At 38.6% G+C, this 21,641-nt stretch overlaps 1 protein-coding gene across 1 annotated transcript; it reads left to right on the forward strand.

Moving 5' to 3' along the window:
* Positions 1-604: 604 nt before the first annotated feature.
* On the forward strand, positions 605-14,692 carry LOC147483091 (putative ABC transporter C family member 15). The gene is given in 15 exon segments (XM_086579486.1): positions 605-644; positions 747-1,799; positions 1,889-2,147; positions 9,174-9,351; positions 9,597-9,622; positions 9,704-10,508; positions 10,652-10,738; positions 10,933-11,520; positions 11,628-11,792; positions 12,020-12,314; positions 12,738-13,258; positions 13,357-13,420; positions 13,531-13,600; positions 13,602-13,768; positions 14,317-14,692. Coding segments are annotated over 15 exon segments (4,410 nt in total). The 3' UTR covers positions 14,409-14,692.
* The last annotated feature ends 6,949 nt before the right edge of the window (positions 14,693-21,641 follow it).

Genomic DNA, 21,641 nt, shown 5'->3' on the forward strand with positions numbered 1-21,641 from the left:
GCCGCTACCGCACTAGATCGTGGATGAAAGACGCGGCGGTCGTGCGGAAACCCTACACATGGAGGGGAGGGGACCGCGAGATAGAGGGACAGGTGGAGGGTTGAGATGAGAGAGGGAGGGGATATAAAAGTGAAGAGAGGGGAGAAAGAAAAAGGGGGCAAGGAAAGAAAGTGAGAGAGTGGTGTGGCAACACGGCCAAGAGAGAGAGCGGTGAACAGGCTTGTAATCAGTATTTGAGTTATAACAGCTTGTAATCAGTATTTGAGTTATAAGAGCTTGCCATTGGTATTTGTGTTATAACAAAGTCCAAGATATTGAACAACCATTGCTTCATAAGGAGGATGAAGATGTCGAAGAAGTTGTACGTTGATGAATATTCCAGTGCTGGAATATTCCAGTGCTGGAATTTGGAGCCAACTTATCTTCTGGTGGCTTAACCCGCTGTTTAATTTGAACATTGTCGAGCTCGAAAACTTGAGTTATCTCATATTCCTCCAGTTCCTAAACCTGAAACAGCAGAAAATTCGTTCTCTTTGTTGCAAGAATCACTTGCAAAGCAGAAACCAAAAGCCTGCTCTTTGCCAAAAGCTTTATTTGGTGCTCTATGGAGACCCCTCGCCGTGAATTGAATGCAGTTTTTGCAGGTGCAACTTCATATTCAATCTGTTCTCTAGCACTTCCATTCACTAGTTTATCCGTGTTTGCGTCCTTATTTGTAAATGCTTAGTGCTTACATATTGTTATAGATTTTTCAGGTATAAACACATTTGCTTCCTATACGGGACCATTCTTAATCACAAGCTTTGTCGATTTCTTGTCAAGAAAACAGGATGGTTCAAGCCACAGATATGGATTTACTCTTGCATTCTACTTCTTTTTTGCTCAGTTAGTTGACTCTTTGTCACAGAGGCAATGGTACTTTGGGGCTCAACGAATTGGTTTTAGAGCTCGAGCATCTGTTATGGTCTTAATTTACAGCAAGGCCCTTAAAATGAAGAATTATGGTTCAAGCACTGGTAAAATTGTGAATTTTATTAATGTGGATGTCGAGAGGATCAAAGACTTCAGCTCGCATGTTCATGGGATTTGGTTGCTTCCAGTCCAGGTAGCTCTGCTCAACTTGTACAGGAGCCTCGGCTGCGCTCCTTCTATAGCTGCACTTTTTGCCACTGTATTGGTGATGGTGAGCAACAGCCCACTTGTCAGGATACAAGAAAAGCTTGAGTCTAAGATCATGGAAGCTAAGGATTCCAGAATGAAAGCTACTTCAGAGACTCTGAAGAGCATGCGAGTCTTGAAGCTGCATTCTTGGGAGACAACTTTCTTGAAAAAGATATTAGAGCGTAGACAGACTGTGAGAAGTTGGCTGAAGAGGTATCACTATTTGCGTGCAGCAGTTGTGGTTCTCTTTTGGATTTCACCAACATTAGTATCAGCCATAACTTTTGGTGTCTGCGTTTTAGTGAAAACACCATTAATATCTGGGACTGTTTTGTCAGCTCTAACGACTTTTCGGATACTACAAGAGCCCATGTATAATCTCCCAGAGTTAATTTCGGCCATTGCACAAACGAAAGTCTCAGTTGACAGGATCAACGATTTCATAAGAGAAGAAAATCAAGAGTACTTAACTCTAGATTATGCTCCCAACACATCGAGTGTATCCATAGAGATCGCAAGTGGAGAATTCTCGTGGGAAACAGGTAATGCTAAGGGAAATAAGCCCACAATCAAAATTGCAAAGGACTTGAAAATCATGAAAGGCAGCAAGATTGCAGTATGCGGAATGGTTGGGTCAAGTAAATCAAGCTTTCTGTGTTGCATCCTAGCTTCCTAGGTGAGATTCCGTGGATTTCTGGGATGGGGGTTATGGTGTATGGTTCTAAAGCTTACGTCCCACAAAGTGCATGGATCCAGACAGGTACTGTTAGAGAGAATGTTTTGTTTGGTAACGAAATGAAGAAACATTATTACAAGGATGTTCTGAAAGCATGTGCATTGAATAGGGATATTGACATGTGGGCTAATGGAGACTTGAGCGTGGTCGAAGAGAGGGGGACCAATCTAAGTGGGGGACAGCAGCAGAGGATTCAGCTTGCAAGGGCCATCTATAGATTCAGATGTGTATTTGCTAGACGATCCTTTCAGTGTTGTTGATGCACATACTAAAGCACATCTTTTTCAGGTAAAGGGGTTAACCAATATTACCCACCCCACCCCCACTAGATGAGTTAATTAAGATTACCCCACTAGACTGGAAATTAGGATCTTCTCCCTAAATACAAAAAAAAAAAAAAAGTCAAATTGGATTAACTTTTTTTTTTTTTTTTTGCAAGAAATTGGATTAGGAAGCCTGTTTTAGAAAAAATTGCATTTAAAAGATTGAAGAATATTATTTTATAAATTTACTACTATTTACCCTTTTTAGATAGTGAAAACTACTTATAAAATGAAAAAAATAGGATTTTCAGGCGTTGACTATGACTACCCACGTTTTGTGGACAATTTAGTTATTGAGTTTTATAACCGTTTTATTCTCTCTTTTACCATTAAATAACTACCAAATATTTTCACTAAAAATAAAGTAATAGAATTCACTTATAACCACGTGGTTTGCATTTTAATATGGTATATCACAAACAAAAACCGCAAAAATTAAACCACCTACGTTATAAACTTAACACATTTTTTAATGCAGATGCGCGACATATTTTAAAATGCATATGCACTAATGCACCCACATTATAAACTTGCTTACATATTTTAAAGTGCATATGTACAATGCATTTTAAAATGCAGATACAAAATGCATTTTATTATTATGTGGGTTCGACCAACTCCTATGAAAAACAACTAGTTGGTTTATGTTTTAGTGTCTAGAAGTTTAGAGTTTAGGCTTAGGAGCTAGTGTCACACCCCGAATTTCGACAGAATTCGGAAAAACATTATTTGTTCCCGACTCCTTGATCTCCGAGGTGTGATGCACTCTCCACTTCCAAAAACCCATAAACAGTTTAAATATGTGGATAATTAAAAACCAATAAAAATTTTAACTTAAACAAAAGTCATCTTCGTTACAAAAATTAACAAATGAAAATACAAATAACCTTATCTCAACGGAAAATCTATATCACCTCAAAGGAAAACAAGGCCTATCTTGAAATGCGACGCTAACGCAAACCACAAGCAGCAACCAATCTTCTTCAACACTAAACCTGTCAAGACTTACCAACTATGTTCATTTAATGAACACACCCGATAAGCCAATATGCAAATCGGGTCAGCATTATAAAAATGTTGGTGTGAGTAGCCCTAAAATACAACATATACTTATACATATATTTACACAATCTATAAGGCAGTTAGTTCCTCCACCGAGGCTCCTTAACCTCCAACAACTAATACAACATATCATACACATAATAAAAAGGCATTTAGTTCCTCCACGAGGCGCCTTAGGTTCTAACTAAACTACTAATCAGCCAAAACATATACAATCATCTATCTAAAGATATATCATTTACCAACATATTACAATAATTATATTAATTAAAGCTTTTTTTGTGTGTCCCTAAAATTCACGTCGTATCTATGTCTTACCTAGTTTCTCTGGCTACCACAATCGCTTCCCAACGCCGAACATGTACATCCACATGCCTCCCCTTACATAATGAACCACTCCGTGCGTAACTACCCTGAGCGGGATGCCGCACACCAGGTAACCCTCACACGGAAACCATTATGCAAGTACTGCCACTATTCGACATAAAATATCGTGCGTCTCGTTCTATTTTGCGAATGGAATAATCATGCCACTATTCGGCTACGCCAGAAGGGCCATTCAGATTCACTGAAACGCCAGAAGGGCCAATCACATTACTTACGCCCGAAGGCCATTCAGATTCACTGAAACGCCAGAAGGGCCAATCACATTACTTACGCCCGAAGGCCATTCAGATTCACTGAAATGCCAGAAGGACCAATCATATCACCTACGCCCACACAGGGCAAATCACATGAGTTGTGGTAGTCAAGTTCTAGGATTTTCGTTACGTAATTTATTCAGGTGTCATACATTTATGACTCATAATAATTCCACTATATCACGTGCAGGTCAAATACCTTATTACACTAAACCACAATATTTAGAAATATCTCAATTATATCTAATAACAATTTTCATTCTTTCATGTGCCCATATATTATTGCACTAAGCCACAATCCAGTGGAAAAATATCCACACATACTATACTACCTCATAGTAGCATCTCACATATATAATAATGGAGGGTTTATACATTTATTTCTCCACACTATTGCATTTAATATATATATATCCCAAGATATTATATAATGTCACAATATCAACATCAAATCTTAATTAGATAATGACAACCAAATTTATACAAGCTTCCACAGCATTTTAACATTGGATTTGTCTATACAATTTAATATATAAAAACATAACACAATTAAACAGTCAACAGTCCACAATCAAAGCCCAATATATCTATGTTTTACACACTACTCACGTCAAATCTTAATTAGATAATGATAAACAACGTTATATAATTTTCGATAATATTTTATTATTATATTTGTCCATATTCTTAAATATGAGAAAAATTGGAAAAAGTCAACATTCCACAGTCAACGGCCAAAGTCAACGGTCAATAGTCAAAGTCAAAGTCAACGGCCAATGGTCAACGTCAAAGTCAACGGTCAATGGTCAACGTCAACGGTCAAAGTCAAAGTCAAAGTATCGTTTCCATGTTCAACAGGTTCAGGGTCATAGCCTTGGTTCATGGCTAAGGTCAAAGGTGCATGGTTCATGGGCTCATGACTAAAACCCACTAACCAAGCCCAAACCTTAGAAACCAGAAGTCTAAACATTTAAAGACCAAATAGATCTATTTTAAGTTATATGGACCACCCCAAAACTAACTTAAAACTGGTCCAAAGAAAAGCAATTAGTTCTAGCCCAAACTAAACCAAAACTGGTCCACAACTTAATCTGGAACTGGCCCAACACACTACTAGATTTCGGCCCAAAACAAAACAAAGAGAACTGGCCCAAAACTTAACTTAAACTGGGCCCAAACTAAACCAAATAAAATCGGGCCCAACAACTAAAATAGAATCGGGCCTAAACCAAAACCGACCCCCTTGATCCCGATCCAAGCCCAAGCCCAAGTCGTCATCTTCTCCAACTGCCACCACCAGATCGACCACCGTCGACCTCCACTCGACCACCCATTCCAAGCCCACGGTTTTGATCCCCGCGACAACCCCTACCACTTTACTAAAAGCTAAAACCCCAACTCTTAAACCCCCATATTCTCCAAAACTAGATCTAGAAATAATTTTGGGCCGCCATTAATGGTTCTTCAAGCTCCACTCGACAGCCCCCACCCAATCCAACATCAAACCGAGCAATACAAAGTCATAGCACAAGAGTTCAACCACCAAAATCGACCAAACATAGTTCAAACTATATTACTGCAGTGTTTGGGCAAGCCGCCATTAATGGACAGTGCAAGCTTTACCGCCACCCCCCAATATCCATCCCGACATTCTAACCACAGATTTCAACCATCACCCATACCCCCGACAGTTTAACCACCGATATCAAACAACCCAACCCCATCACAGTTTAACAGTAACGCATACGGACAGAGGAGCCGCCATTGACGCTCTCTTGAGCTTCATCAGCCCAATAAGCGCAACAGTCCAATAACTTAAACAAAAGATACCCTAACATTATCTAGTTTAATCAATTCGACAATATCGCCGAATAACTACAGCCGAACAAACCAAAAATGAATAGAAACAATTGACAGTAGAATTTTGTCTGTATACCAGTAAAATTCTGGATTCCGTGAAATAGAAAAACTATCTACTCACCTTAATCCTAAGCTCCACGAATCCTCCTAGTCCGAGTCGTCGCGCTCCAACGCTCGAGCAAACAAGTTTCTAGCTCTGCCTCCATTTTTAATATATTTTATTCTCTAAAAAACCCTATTCTCTAGAACAATGTGATTATATACTTGGGTTAGAAACCCAAGCCCAACACAGACTCGGGCCCAGAAATCAGGCCCACATGTCCCAAACCCAATCCGATCCAATTTTAAATAAATACTTAAATAATTAATTAATTAATTAATTAATAAATATATTTTAAATACGGGCGTTACAGCTAGTTTACAGGGAGTTAGGGGTTAATGTCTTAAGGTTTATGGTTTAAGCTTAGGGCCTAGTTTGTAAGGGTTTAGGATTTAGGCTTAGCGTCTAGTTTAGGACTAAGGATAAAAGCCACCCTTGAACTTGTCCTTGATTGTCATTTACACCCCCAAACTTTTTTCTAAGTGAAAAAAAACCCTGAAGTTGCAAGTACGTTCCAAACGCAATAGTTAGTTTCATAGATGGCGTTAGATATATATGATGTCATTATATTTTTTACGTACATGACATCATCGATCATTTTATTTACTTTGTAATTTATTTTCTAATGTACCAAGAAATAAATGGATGATGTGGAAATCAATCAGTGAGTCAACTCCAACGGTCACCTGTAATTGTATAAATTGATCATCTTCTTCAGTAATTCCAACGGTCATAGCCATAAGAAAAAAAACCCTAGCTACCAAATTGTCTGATTTCTATTCAATTCTACGAATAATTTAGGTATGTAATATATAGGTATTATTATTAATTTTTCCTTCATTGTTCGCAAATTCTAATCAATTTCTTTTGGAATCCATTTATTTTTTGGCAGAAATGTCACTTGCATCATATCAGTGAATTACAAGATAAATAAAATGATGATGTCATGTAAAAAAAATGACATCATATATGTAACGCCATCTATGAAACTAACTGTTGTGTTTGGTACTTGCAACTTCAGGGTTTTTTTCGCTTGGAAAAAAGTTTAGGGGTGTAAGTGACAATCGGGGTCAAGTTCAGGGGTGACTTTTGTTTTTAATCCTCTAGTTTATAAGAATTTTAGGTTTAGTGTCCATACGTGTAGGGTTTATGCTTAGGGTCTAGTGTCAAATGTCTCTAAAATATGGGAGGTGTAGCAATTTTTAAGTTTTTACACCATATACTATTTATTTTAAAATATTGAGTTCAAATAACTTAATTATCGAGTTAAAATGCATTAAATCAAAGTGCATTTTAACATTTATAAAATTTTAAGAGATTATGGAGGAGGAAATTTTAAGAGATTATGGAGGAGGAAATCTCGTTATTTCCAGTAGTTGCAAATAAATAAAGAGGGTGTTCTTGTCCATTACTTCCAAAAATGGGTTGACATGTGTCAAATTCTGATTTTGATCAAACTTGGATGTAAAAACTAAAAATATTATGCCTATGGCTTTGGAGTTCAAACAATTCTTAGGGTGTGTTTGTTAAATTTTAACTCATGGAAAGGAAAAGAAATAAAATGGATGGTCCACTATGGAATGGAATGGAAAGAAAATAATTTTAAATGGTATGTGTTTGGTAAAGTGGGGAAAGGAAAGTAAAAACTAGGAAAAAGAATAATCATGTTTGTTTGCAAAAGCTATGGAAAGGAATAATTGTATTGTTGGGTCATGGGTGTATTAGTAGCAAGTCTCTATCTATCTATTTCCTTTTCTTTCATTTCCACAAAATTTTCAGGAGTTAGCTAATGACACAAAACATTTTCCATTTGTTTCAATATGGAAAAGCTCATTTCCTTTCCATGGGTAAACAAACGCCTTAAAAACTATGGAAAAGGTGGACCACTCTTATTTTCCTTTCCTTTCCATAGTGTTTCCATCATAACAAACACACCCTTAATGTACTCCCTTAAACTAATTTTCAAATTTTTTTTTTGTGTGTATTTGGGAGTGGAGACCCTAATTTCCCATCTAGGAATCTAGGAAAAAATCCTAATTGGCTCATCTATGGAATAATACTAGTTCACCCAAAAAGATATATTAGCTCAGCTCTCTTTGCATATATATATATATACTTTTATTATACAGAAAAACTGGAGTAGTTAGTATGTTCAAGCATCTTGAGACCCCCCAACTTGTCTGAACCAGAAATAAGTCTATCTCCCAACTTCGTAGAGTCGAGTGTTGAGTCTTTGCACGGGCTTTGAACGCCAATCAGATTTGACTGTAAGTTAATTTTGGTGTATAATAATATTGAAATATGTGAACATTATTACACGTGTAAATAGAATTGCACCCAAAGTTGAACAATTGATGGAGCAATCAATATTATCAGTTAAAAATTTGCCAGGGTTTGCGCAGGGATCACCTCCTCAGTTTCTCCATTTCACATCAAAACAAAGAGAAATTGCATGGGCACCCAGCCCTAACGAAAAGTTTTGCTAACTAAACTCAAAACCAATACTGAAAGTGATTTATGTCATCTGAAAAAAGAAAAAAATATATAAAACCACGCGCTCAAACTCAGTATCCACTGATATATAAGGACCCTGATATTTTGGTTTCGCATTTCATGTCAAGGAAGAGCTAGAAAACATAAACGGGTGGTGGGTCAGTGGGTGTGGCAAATATATCTATATAGGTTGCCTGATGTTTTCGCGATATTTCGCAGATATTATCAGTCTCGTCTTTTCGCTTTCTCGGGTAAGTCCACATCAAAGAAAAAGCTGCTCATGTACTTGTGTCTTGTCACTCTTGTGATCAGTGATCACTCACACTCACTGAGTTAAGTTTTAAGTCTAAGCTCATTTTACACTTAGAAGCTCAGCAGCTGCACCTGTTCCATTAATATAAACATAACTACTACCTGTTAAGTATTTGACTCGAGGGTGTGGAATTGAAAAATAAAACAGGTGCTCGGAAAACAGAGTTGATCATGCCAAGGAAGAGCGTCTGAGCAGTCTCAATGGAAATGGTTGCAAGCAAAACAGCCCTTCCCAAGACGAGCTCCCGCCAGATAAAAGGACAAACACTCCTATGAGCTTTTTTTTTGCTTACTACACTTTCCTCCTTGGTCGCCGAAGCAATCCAATAATTGCTTCCTATCTGTAGCAATTGGAAAAGTACTTGACAGAGAAGAATAACAGTTATAAGTGATCCTTTATATGCTGAAGACACAAAGGTTGAATAAACTTGCCACTTCATTCTGCCAGTTTCTGTTACTTCCTCTTTATTGTTATCTAATATCAGATTCACCCATTTTTCTTCTGTGGGTATTGTTAAAGATGAGAAATTTGTGGAGGGTAATTGTGGGATTGAAGAAGAAAGGAATGAATTAGTGGATGGTGGTAAAGATGAGGTAGAATGTGGTGGTGTAGCTGAGGTGGAAGGTGTGAAGGAAGAGAAGCTACCGAGCTCGGCTGTAGAGGTAACTTATACTTTTTGTTTTATGTAATGTGAGGTATGTATTGGTTGATTGTATTAGGAAAGGGACTAATTTATATTGGAATTTGCAAATGTGTAACACTTCTTTGTTGGGATGAATAGACCAAACACTACTTTTATACCACATACAGGCAAAGAAAACACAGAATGTGCCACTTACATTGATATAGGAAAACTCACGGTTGCCTTGTGTACTAGTCATGAATAGTATCTGATGCTCCTCTTAAGAGATTTAAATCTATTGGAACTATCTGGTAGACTAAACTTCTGTGATCTCCCTTAATATACATAACTACTACGTCATAAGCTTTATAAACATACTCTACATAATGCAGGTATCTCTATTTGTGTGCAGCTGTTGTGGTTCTCTTTTGGATTTCACCAACATTAGTATCAGTCGTAACTTTTGGTGTCTGCGTTTTAGTGAGAACACCATTAACATCTGGGACTGTTTTGTCAGCTCTAGCGACTTTTCGGATATTACAAGAGCCTATATATAATCTCCCAGAGTTAATTTCGGCCATTGCACAAATGAAAGTCTCAGTTGATAGGATCAACGATTTCATAAGAGAAGAAAATCAAGAGTACTTAACTCTAGATTATGCTCCCAACACATCCAGTGTATCCACAGAAATCGCAAGTGGGGAATTCTCGTGGGAAACAGGTAATGCTAAGGGAAATAAGCCCACAATCAAAATTGCAAAGGACTTGAAAATCATGAAAGGCAGCAAGATTGCTGTAAGCGGAATGGTTGGGTCAGGTAAATCAAGCTTTCTGTGTAGCATCCTGGGTGAGATTCCGTGGATTTCTGGGATGGGGGTTAAGGTGTATTGGTCTAAAGCTTATGTCCCACAAAGTGCATGGATTCAGACAAGTACTGTTAGAGAGAATGTTTTGTTTGGTAAGGAAATGAAGAAATGTTATTACAAGGATGTTCTGAAAGCATGTGCATTGAATAGGGATATTGATATGTGGGCTAATGGAGACTTGAGCGTGGTCGGAGAGAGGGGGACCAATCTAAGTGGGGGACAGCAGCAGAGGATTCAGCTTGCAAGGGCCATCTATAGTGATTCAGATGTGTATTTGCTAGACGATCGTTTCAGTGCTGTTGATGCACATACTAAAGCACATCTTTTTCAGGTAGAAAAGATATATTAGCTCAGCTCTCTTAGCATATATATACTTTTATTATACAGAAGAACTGGAGTAGTTAGTATGTTCAAGCATCTTGAGACCCCCCACCCCGGTAAAAAAACTCTAGTAACAGGTGAGTCTTTTTGCAGGAATGCGTAATGCAGTTTTTGGCGCAAAAGACCATCATTTACGTCACTCATCAATTGGAGTTCTTGGATGCTTCAGACCTTGTTCTGGTATGTCATTAGCATTAATTAGATACCATATATTTTTATAACTTGCCTCAATTTTGAGTGGCACACAATGGCGCCAATACTAACAATATGTAATAGATGATGTCGTACCAGCATGACTTTAAGAGAAATTGCAGCACCCTTTACACTGACATTAAGTCACACTTTTTTTTTTTTTGCCTATCCCCCGATCCCAGGTAATAAAAGATGGGAGCATTGTTCAGTCAGGAAAGTATGAAGATCTGATTGCAAACCCCTATGGTGAGCTGGTCAGACAAATGTCTGCCCACAGACAATCCCTAAGCCAGGTTACTCCACACGAAGATAACATATCGTTTACCTGTGGAACCAATTCGATCAATCCAACTGATCACACAGAAGAAAAATGGGCGAATCTGATATTAGATAACAATAAAGAGGAAGTAACAGAAACTGGCAGAGTGAAGTGGCAAGTTTATTCAACCTTTGTGTCTTCAGCATATAAAGGATCACTTATACCTGTTATTCTTCTCTGTCAAGTACTTTTCCAATTGCTATAGATAGGAAGCAATTATTGGATTGCTTCGGCGACCAAGGAGGAAAGTGTACTAAGCAAAAAAAAGCTCATAGGAGTGTTTGTCCTTTTATCTGGCGGGAGCTCCATATTTGTCTTGGGAAGGGCTGTTTTGCTTGCAACCATTTCCATTGAGACTGCTCAGACGCTCTTCCTTGGCATGATCAACTCTGTTTTCCGAGCACCTGTTTTATTTTTCGATTCCACACCCTCGAGTCAAATACTTAACAGGGTAAGTTATTTATTTATTCCTTTTTTCTTCTGTGGAAAAATCCCATTTCTTAGAAACCTGTTTTATGAAAAATAATGTCCCATTTTCTTTTCCAATGTTTTTCCCAGTCTTCCACAGATCAGAGCACAGTGGATACAGATATTCCCTACAAACTGGTTGGATTGGTGTTTGCTCTTGTTCAACTATTAAGCATCATGCTTCTTATGTCTTACATTGCCTGGCAAATATTCCTTATATTCCTTACCATTCTAGCGATATCCATCTGGTATCAGGTAGGAAAACTGACTTCCACTTTTTCTTCTTTGAATAGACCAAACACTACTTTTATACCACATGCAGGCAAAGAAAACACAGAATGTACCACCTACATTGATATAGGAAAACTCACGGTTGTCTTGTGTACTAGTCATGAATAGTATCTGATGCCCCTCTTAAGAGGTTTAAATCTATTGGAACTATCTGGTAGACTAAACTTTCAACATGTCGAAATATTTTGTAGGCTTACTACATAACCGCAGCCAGAGAACTAGCCAGGATGGCAGGAACTAGTAAATCTCCAATTGTTCACCACTTCTCAGAGTCGATTGCTGGGGCTGCAACAATTCGTTGCTTTAATCAAGAAGCTCCATTCTTTGCAAAGATTCAAAAGTTGATAGATGATTACTCTCACCTGACATTTTACAGCTCTGCAACAATGGAATGGCTTTCTGTTCGAATCAACTTCCTCTTCAACCTTGTTTTCCTATCTGCGCTTCTTATCTTGGTAACCCTACCAAGGGAAGCTATTGACCCTAGTAAGCTCTTCTATACTCTCATTTAACATTCTTTACACTTGTTAATTAAGCTAATAGTAACTAATAAAGTCTTACTAATTTACACCCTAGACAGCCTGCAATGATCAAAATGGTAATTACAAATTCAAGCAAAGAATACATCACCAGCCTATATATATAGCCCTTTTTTTATCACACAATAAGAAAAGTAAGAAAAGTAAGAATTTTAAGCGAATGGAGATAAATCTGCTGCCCTGGGGACCGATCTAAGGGTGGATATCACTATCTCAGTGCTGCATAATGGGCCCTTAAGGCGTGGAGCATGTTTATGATCTTGTTGTGTGTGTGGAGTTAATTCTGGCGCGTATATATGGTATCTATCTTCTTAAAAAATTAGAGAATAACATGGCAATGAGCTAACATGATTTTGGAATGTAACTCTAGGCATGGCAGGACTTATAGCCACCTATGGCCTGAGCCTAAATGTTATACAAGGTTGGGTGATATGGAACATCTGCAATGTTGATAACAAGATGATCTCAGTAGAGAGGATTCTTCAATTTTCAAGCATTCAAAGTGAAGCTCCACTAACTATTGTAGGATGTACACCAGATCCAGATTGGCTGATGAGTGGAACAATTGATATTGACAATCTCCATGTCCAATACAGCCCTTCGCTCCGCATGATTCTCAAGGGAATCACTTGCACATTCCCAGGAACAAAAAAGGTAGGAGTTGTTGGAAGAACAGGAAGTGGTAAATCCACCCTCATCCAAACTCTTTTCAGGGTAGTGGAACCCTCGAATGGAAAAACCCTAATTGACGGAGTAGATATTGGTAAACTGGGTTTGAAGGATTTGAGGTCTAGATTGAGTATAGTTCCTCAGAACCCAACTTTATTTGAAGGAACCATGAGAACTAATCTTGATCCTCTAAAACAACATTCTGATACAGAAATATGGGAGGTAACATCATACAATACTTATTTTTTTTTATACAATACTTATCTTTGTGTTTGATATAAAAAACTTTTCAACTAACGCCATGTAGTGTGAAACCTCAGGTACTTAATAAATGTAATCTTCGGGAGATTGTAAGACAAGATGAGAGGCTTCTTAATGCACCAGGTACTTATAATATTAATTAAGAAATTATCATTAAACTATATAGTGCCGCAGCAATGGTTTATGTTATGCACATTTACTGTCCATGTTCTAACAAGTGGAAATTTCTGCAGTTGCTACTGATGGAGAAAATTGGAGTGTGGGACAAAGGCAGTTGATTTGCTTGGCAAGAGTGTTGCTGAGTGAGAAAATTTTTGGTGTTGGATGAGGCTACGGCTTCGGCTGATACTGCAACAGATAATCAAATACAGAAGGCTATAAGAGAAGCAACCCGTAGCTGCACTGTTATAACTGTGGCCCATCGAATACCAACAGTGATTGATAATTACCTTGTGTTGTTGCTTGAAGAAGGTATGGAAAAAAAAATTAAGCGAAAAAACAGAGGAACTTCCATGTTCCTTAAAAAAAAGGGTTAACTAGTATTACCCCCCTACTAGATGAGCCAATTAGGATTTCCCCCAACTAGATGGAGAAATTAGGGTCTCCCCCAGAGTACACACAAAAAAAAAATACGGTCAACCTGACTTTTTTTTTGTGTGTATTCAGGGGAAGACCCTAATTTCCCCATCTAGTTGGGGTAAATCCTAATTGGCTCATCTAGTAGGGGGTAATACTAAAAGATCCTAAAAAAAATAAAATAAAAACGAAAATAAAAGGACTACCTAGAATCTTGATATTCAAAGTGCAGACGGAAATCACAACTCCACTAGAGAGGCACAAGACAGTTGAAGAGTACAGCGAACTCGTACTCATGTTAATTAAAATATTACACTTCCAGTAGCTAATTGCACGCACGCAATCAACAGAGATGCTAGATATATACTTCCTAGAGGCCTCTACTTTCTGTTTTTCTATTTTTTTTTCTGACTCTTTCCTTTTGTGATTTGTATACTTTGCAGGAAAAATTGTGGAGTATGGCTCTCCTTATGTATTACTCAAAGATCACTCATCTGCTTTCTCCAAGCTAGTGAGGGAGTTCGTAAAGGCATAATGATGCATCTAAGGGTTCCAAATCCTTGTTTTAGTTGCATATTAGTTCATATATTATTATGACTATTTCATATTACATTTAGATGTTTAGATGTTGTGTTGATGTTTTTAGCATATATTATTTTTGGGATTATATTTAATTCCGAAAATTAAGATTATTAGTTTTTAAATTTGAATTTGAAGGCTAGTTTCTAAATTTATAGTCTCTATAAATTGAGTTGTAGGCCTTTGGCCATAGTTAGTGACTTAGTGTTGATGAATAATAAAGTTTGAGTGTTAGAGAAAGGTTTTCTCAATTGAATTGAATGTGAGAGTTCGTGTTTATCGCGAGGAACAATTGGAATTAGGTTCTAAAATCATATCTAGGTCATACATGACCATCAAATTGGTATGGGAGCAAGGTTTTCAAGTCTTCAAGCTCTTGAAAATTCTGGTTTGAGTTATTAAAAAAAAAAAAAAAAAATCGCTTTGGGGACGTCCGCTTCAACTGTTTGTTTAATTGAAAGAAAAAGAAGTGAGATAGAAAGAGAAGAGAGCCAGAGAAAGAAACCAGAAAATCAGCCTGTCTTTCTGTTTGGATAAGTCGTGATTTTTCCTTTTGTTTTCACGTATTCTTCCTGGGTCTTTTAGTCGATGATACGTCTAAACCCATCATCTGTTTTTAGTCCAGTTCATCCCACGTTTAAAAGCCCACAGACGTCCAGCCCAGTCCAATAGCATCCAGTCCAGTTTTATATTAACCAATTCCAGCCCATATCCTTCCTATTCATCCGTCTGTCCAAACCATTAAAAAAAAAAAAAAAAAAACAACAACAACAACAACAACAACAACAACATCTAGCTATTGTCCCTTGGGTCGAGTATTTGTATTGTCAACCTGCGATGTTATATTTGGAGGATGGCTACATATGGTCTGCTACTGGGGGTAGCAAGGCGACCCTTTGGGTCCCCTTCTCTTTGCACTGGTGTTGTATCTCCTGATTCTACGAATCCAGTCCAGTTGTCAGTTATTGCTACAGGCTTTGTACCTAGATGATGGGACTTTGATCGGAGATACAGAACAGGTGGCGACAACTTTGGGTATGATTCAGGACGAAAGACCTTCCTACGGGCTGGTTCTTCAGGCTAAGACTGAGATATTTTGGCCATTACTGGATCCACGTCGCTCCACTCCTAGTCTCTTTCCTTCATATGATCCATCCTTTGTCATGAGCCTTGCTCGCAAACGTGCTGAAAAGAGTATGACTTTGATGGACTGTTTAGCTGTATTGGAAGATCCACAGTGTGAGTTACCACTCTTACGAGCTTGTGTTGGGCTCTCTAAGTTGGTCTTCGTGATTCGTACTTGTCCACCATCCTTTTTCAGAATGGCAGCCAAGACTTTTGATCAGCATCTCCGCATTGTTCTCCAAGCTATTGTGGTTTCTGATGGTCCTGGATTCGGTGATTTGCAATGGCGTTTATCAACACTCCCATTACGTCTTGGTGGGTTAAGTATTTATTATGCCACTAATGCCTCTACTTTTGCTTTTGTGGCCTCCCATTGTTAGATTTTTTAGCTTCAAAACCACATTCTTAGGAGTTGTGGTCCCAATGTTGTTGGATGAGATTCTTAATGTTGCTAGCAGTGCATGGAGTCTCTGTCTACCCGATTTTGACCTCAATTCTCTGGCTATGAATGCTGCCGTCTCCCTCAAAACCACAAAAAGTTTTGGTGAAAGCGTTCTACGGCAAGATTGTTGTTGGTTTTGAGAGGGAGTTTGAGTTATCTGTTCGTCAAAAAGCAGTCATTGGATGTTTGCAGTCATAAACACAAATGATTTTTTTACTTGCTATTCCGATGGAGGGACTTGGACAGTGTATTTCGCCGGTGGAGTATCGTTCTATTCTCCGGTACCATCTCACGATTCCTTTGTACTCTGATAGTGGTCTATGCTCTGTTTGCAAAAAAAATAGATTGGATGCTTTTGGGGACCATGCAGTACATTGTAGACATTTTCCAGGTTTCAAATATCGACATGATCATGTTAGAGACATTTTATGTGATGCATTTTAGAGGGCCGGGGTATAAGTAAAGAAGGAGGCTCTTGTCAATTTTCTCACTAATCTGAATGAGGGTAGATCGACGCTACGGGTTGCAGATGTATTGATCTACAGTTGGTATGAGGGGAAACATGCATATGTTAATGTAACTGGAGCATCTCCGTTGGTGGGACTTGGGAATGGAGTCTTTGAGGTGAGAAAAGCAGCTAATAGAGCATCAGCAGGGAAAATTGAGAAACACGAGAAGGCTTGTAGAGCTAACCAGCATTGTTTCATTCCTTTCAGTTTTGACACTTTTGGTTTCTTGGCACAACAGTTTGTTGAGCTTCTTAAGAGATTACATAAAGTTATGACTGCAACGTAATGACAGTTGGTTCTAACGAGTTTGTTTTTAGGATGATAGGATTTGCCATTCAGAAAAGACTTATGGTGCAGCTTGTTGCATGTTTGTCCTAATTATTTGTAAAACTCGTTATCATTTTTAATAAAATTTCCACTTCATAAAAAAAATAAAAATAAAAATAAAATAACAACAACAACAACCCTTCGCTGCTGCCCCCACCTTCTTCTTCCCCCAAAACTTGCAGCACCACTTGTGCTGCTTACACCCTCGTCACCACCTCCCATCACTGCCCCCATAAACCCCAGATCCAAAAACAACCCGACCACTGTCTGTACTCACCGCCTATAGCCACCACCTTCTTCTCAACCACCGTCTCTCTCCCTAAACCCAGCCATCATCTCCCCCTCAGTAAACCCGACTGTTATCTCCTTAAACCACTAACCACCATCCTTCAACCACTGATTCTCATAAAACTCGACCACCAACTTCCTAAAAACAGACCCCCCCGCCAAAACCGAAACCCACCACATGAGACCTTTTAAGTTTTAATCACCACACTTGTGTGATTAAAAAAAAATAAAAAAAGTCTGAACTGTCGATTTTTGGATGGGTTTGGATTTATTTTGACGGGTTCGGAGATTTGTTTGTATTCGGTGTTTTGTGTTTTGTTCGACGGGTTTTGGATGTGTATGTTTGGGGAATTGTTCAGCTGCCGACGGGATTTGGCTATGCGAGGGAAGAAAGGTCTCGCCCTCTCAGTTACTTTTTTAGGGTTATGTGTCCCACCCCCTAAAAAGCGTGTTCATTGTCCTTTTCGGGATCGTCACGGATGCACCAATTGGGTGAACAGTAATGGGTTTACTGTTCCCTACGTTTTCACACATTTCGATAAACAACACTTGGATTGCCAGTTGAGTATCGAAAGGGTACGAGATGAAATTAAGGATGATCGTGAACTATATTTGTCACTAGAAAACTCCCTAAAGTCCTTAGACAAATGGATTTGTGGCATTTGTCTTTGCATCCATGCACTTGGTATACCATGTCGTCATCCAGATGATACCATAGAATCACCTGCTTTGATGGAGAGTAGAGAACCCGCATGTGTTATTGTGGGCATACCACAGCCGCCCCCTAAGCCCAACACTACAAATCTTACACTCACGACACACAGGGGTGACAGTGATATCCCTAATCCGCTTCGTATTGTTTTGCATCTTGATGAGACGTTACTTGATAGTGCATTCCGTATACCTTTTCGTACTATGAAAAGTATACCTCGTGCTTACTTCTTGTGGTCGTGATGATCTTCGAGCTAAGTATTTGTTGGATGCCATGAGTGGTGCTGTAGCAACTATATCGCCTAATTTTCTAGATGCATTGACCCCTGTGGTGAATCTTTGGGTATAGGGATGATGTCCACAGCCGTTAGTGGAATTTATTGCGAGTGCTCCGCTTACTCCACTTCTCAAGCCAGATAATAGTATTCGTCCTATAGCTGTGGGGATTGTTTGGCGTCGTCTGGTCTCCAAGATTGCAATGAAAGGAGCTTCCAAAGATGTGGTACGATACTTACAAGATTTTTAGTATGGGGTTGGTGTTTCTGGTGGAGCAGAAGCGATTTTGCATGCTGTCAACCGCATAGTGTATGCTAACAGTGACAGTACCTCTCTTTCGATGCTGCTTGTAGATTTTCATAATGCTTTTAGCATGGTTGATCGGACTACCATGTTGAGAGAGGTTCCTATCCGTTCCCCAGCTATTGCCCTTTGGGTCGAGTACTTGTATTGTCAACCTGTGAGGTTATATTTGGGGGATGACTACATATGGTCTGCTACTGTGGTCCAGCAAGGCGACCCTTTAGGTCCCCTTCTATTTGCACTGGTGTTGCATCTCCTGATTCTGTGGATTCAGTCCAGTTGTCAGTTATTGCTACAGGCTTGGTATTTAGATGATGAGACTCTGATTGGAGATACAGAACAGGTGGTGACAGCTTTGGGTATGATTTAGGAAGAAGGACCTTCTTACGGGCTGGTTCTTAATGTGGCTAAAACTGAGATATTTTGGCCATCACTGGATCCACGTCGCTCCACTCCTAGTTTCTTTCCTTCAGATTTGTCCCGTCCTCAGCAGGGAGTCAGGTTGCTTGGAGGTGCGGTCAATACTAATTCATCCTTTGTCATGGGCCTTGCTCGCAAGCATGTTGAAAAGGTTGTGACTTTGATAGACCGTTTAGCTATATTGGAAGATCCACAGTGTGAGTTAGCTATCTTACGTGCTTGCGCTGGGTTCTCTAAGTTGGTCTTTGCGATTCGTACTTGTCCACCATCCCTTTTTAGAGAGGCAGCTAAAACTTTTGATCGGCATCTCTGCAGTGTTCTCCAGGGTATTGTGTTTTCTAATGGTTCTGACTTCAGTGATTTGTAGTGGTGTTTATCGACACTCCCATTACGTCTTGATGGGTTAGGCATTTATTGTGCCACTGATGTCTCTACTTTTGCTTTTGTGGCCTCCCGTTATCAGACTTCTGAGCTTCAGAACCACATTCTTAGGAGTTGTGGCCCAGTGCTGTTGGATGAGATTATTGATGTTGTTAGCAGTGCATTGAGTCTTTGTCTACCTGATTTTAACCTCAGTTTTATGGCTGTGAATGCTACCGTCCCCCTCAAAACCACAAAAAGTTTTGGCGGAAGCGTTCTATGGTAAGATTGTTGCTAGTCTTAAGAGGGAGTTTGTGTTATCTTCTCGTCAGAAAGCAGTTATTGGATGCTTGTAGTTAGAACACGCAAAGGATTTTCTACTTGCTATTCCAATGGAGGGACTTGGACAGTGTATGTCATCGGTGGAGTATCGTTGTATTCTCCGGTACCGTCTCATGATTCCTTTGTACTCTGATGGTGGTTTATGCACTGTTTGCAAAAAGAGTAGACTAGAAGCTTTCGGGGACCATGCAACACATTATAAACATTTTCTAGGTTTCATATACCGACATGATCATGTAAGAGATATTTTATGTGATGCATTTTGGAAGGCTGGGGTACAAGTGAAGAAGGAGGCTCCCGTGAATTTTCTCATTGATCCGAATGAGGGAAGATCGACACTTCGGCCTGCGGATGTATTGATCTACAGTTGGTTTGAGGGGAGACATGCATGTGTTGATGTAATTGGAGCCTCTCCATTGGTAGGGCTTGGGAATAGAGTCTTTGAGGTGGGAGAAACAGTTAATAGAGCAGCGGCAAGGAAAATTGAGAAACACGAGAAAGTTTGTAGAGCTAACCAACATTGTTTCATTCTGTTCAGTTTTGACACTTTTGGTTTCTTGGCACAACAGTCTGTTGAGCTCCTTAAGAGATTGCAGAAAGTTATGGATTGTAACGTAATGACAGCTGGTTCTAACGAGTTTGTCTTTAGGAGGATAAGATTTGTTATTCAGAAAGGACTTGCAGCACAGCTTGTTGCACGTTTGTCCTAATTATTTGTAAAATTCGTTATCATTATCAATATAATTTCTACTTAAAAAAAAAAAAAAAGAGAATTGTCATGAAGGTTGGCTTATCATAGCTTTCGGTCCATGTGCACTATTGGTGGTCAACTATGTTCTTTTACATTTGATCCAAGTCGCAATGTAAATCTGATTTCGTGCATAACAGTTGAGAAATTGAAACTACGAACATCTGGGAATAATAGAATGGTTTCATTCTCAATTGGAAAATTTGTCGATAGTGTCTGGTGTAAAATAGCTGACAGGGATGAATGCCACTTTTCGTTGGGTACCTCATGGCAGCTAGAGACAGATGCAACTTTTGATGAGCAATGCAATGGCTATAGTCTTTGAATTGTTTCAAGTGCAACAGATATCATCTTATTTCCTCTCGCCCATGTATGGCGGAAGAACAGTTTGAATTTGTATGTCATGCACGTTAAGGCTATCAAGAGTCTATGGAGGAATTTGAGAAACAAGGGTGTCAACATCCTTGTGATCTTGTTGATATATTTGCAATAAAAGATGAAATTGTTCGCACGAAATTCCAATGCTTTACATCTTTTGATATTGGAGACTTCTTTCCGATCTTTGAAGAACATTGTGCAATTTTGAAGATTTCTTGTTGAGTACTCAATCTTTATATGTTATCAACATAAAATTTATGCATGATGAGAGGTATGCCAATTGTCAAAGAGAATATTTTAGTGAGAGATTGAAGTACATTAAGCCAAGATTGTTATCATCTAAACTTCGGGGCGAATCTATTCTCACGAAGGAAAGCTGTTCCAAAGTAAAGAAACAAAGTTTGAAGAAGTTGCTAATGAAGATTCAAGTTCGAGGATGAACTTTTTGAACCAGGGGAGAGTTGATGCAACTAAGGGTTCCAAATCCTTATTTTAGTTGCATATTAGTTCATATATTATTAGAACTATTTCTAATTACGTTTAGATGTTGTTTTGATGTTTTTAGCATATGTTATTTTTGGGGTTATATTTAATTCCGAAAATTAGGATTATTAGTTTCTAAATTTGAATTAGAAGGCTAGCTTCTAAATTCATAGTCTCTATAAATTGAGTTGTAGGCCTTTGGCCATAGTTAGTGTTGATGAATAATAAAGTTTGAGTGTTAGAGAAAAGTTTTCTCAATTGAATTCTTGTGAGAGTTCGTGTTCTTCGCGAGAAACAAGGTTGTCAAACCCTAAAATCAACATAGATCTTGGAATTAGGTTCCAAAATCATATCATAATCACTGCATGTCATCAAACTTGTACTGTAAGGCAAAGGAAAAATCATATCTCAACATGTTCAAGTTATTGGAAATTGGAATGTAATTACGAAAATCGAATGTTTTGTTCTTGGGAAAAA

Source organism: Coptis chinensis, chromosome 8 (assembly GCF_015680905.1).
Source record: "Coptis chinensis isolate HL-2020 chromosome 8, ASM1568090v1, whole genome shotgun sequence".
Lineage (NCBI taxonomy): Eukaryota > Viridiplantae > Streptophyta > Magnoliopsida > Ranunculales > Ranunculaceae > Coptis > Coptis chinensis.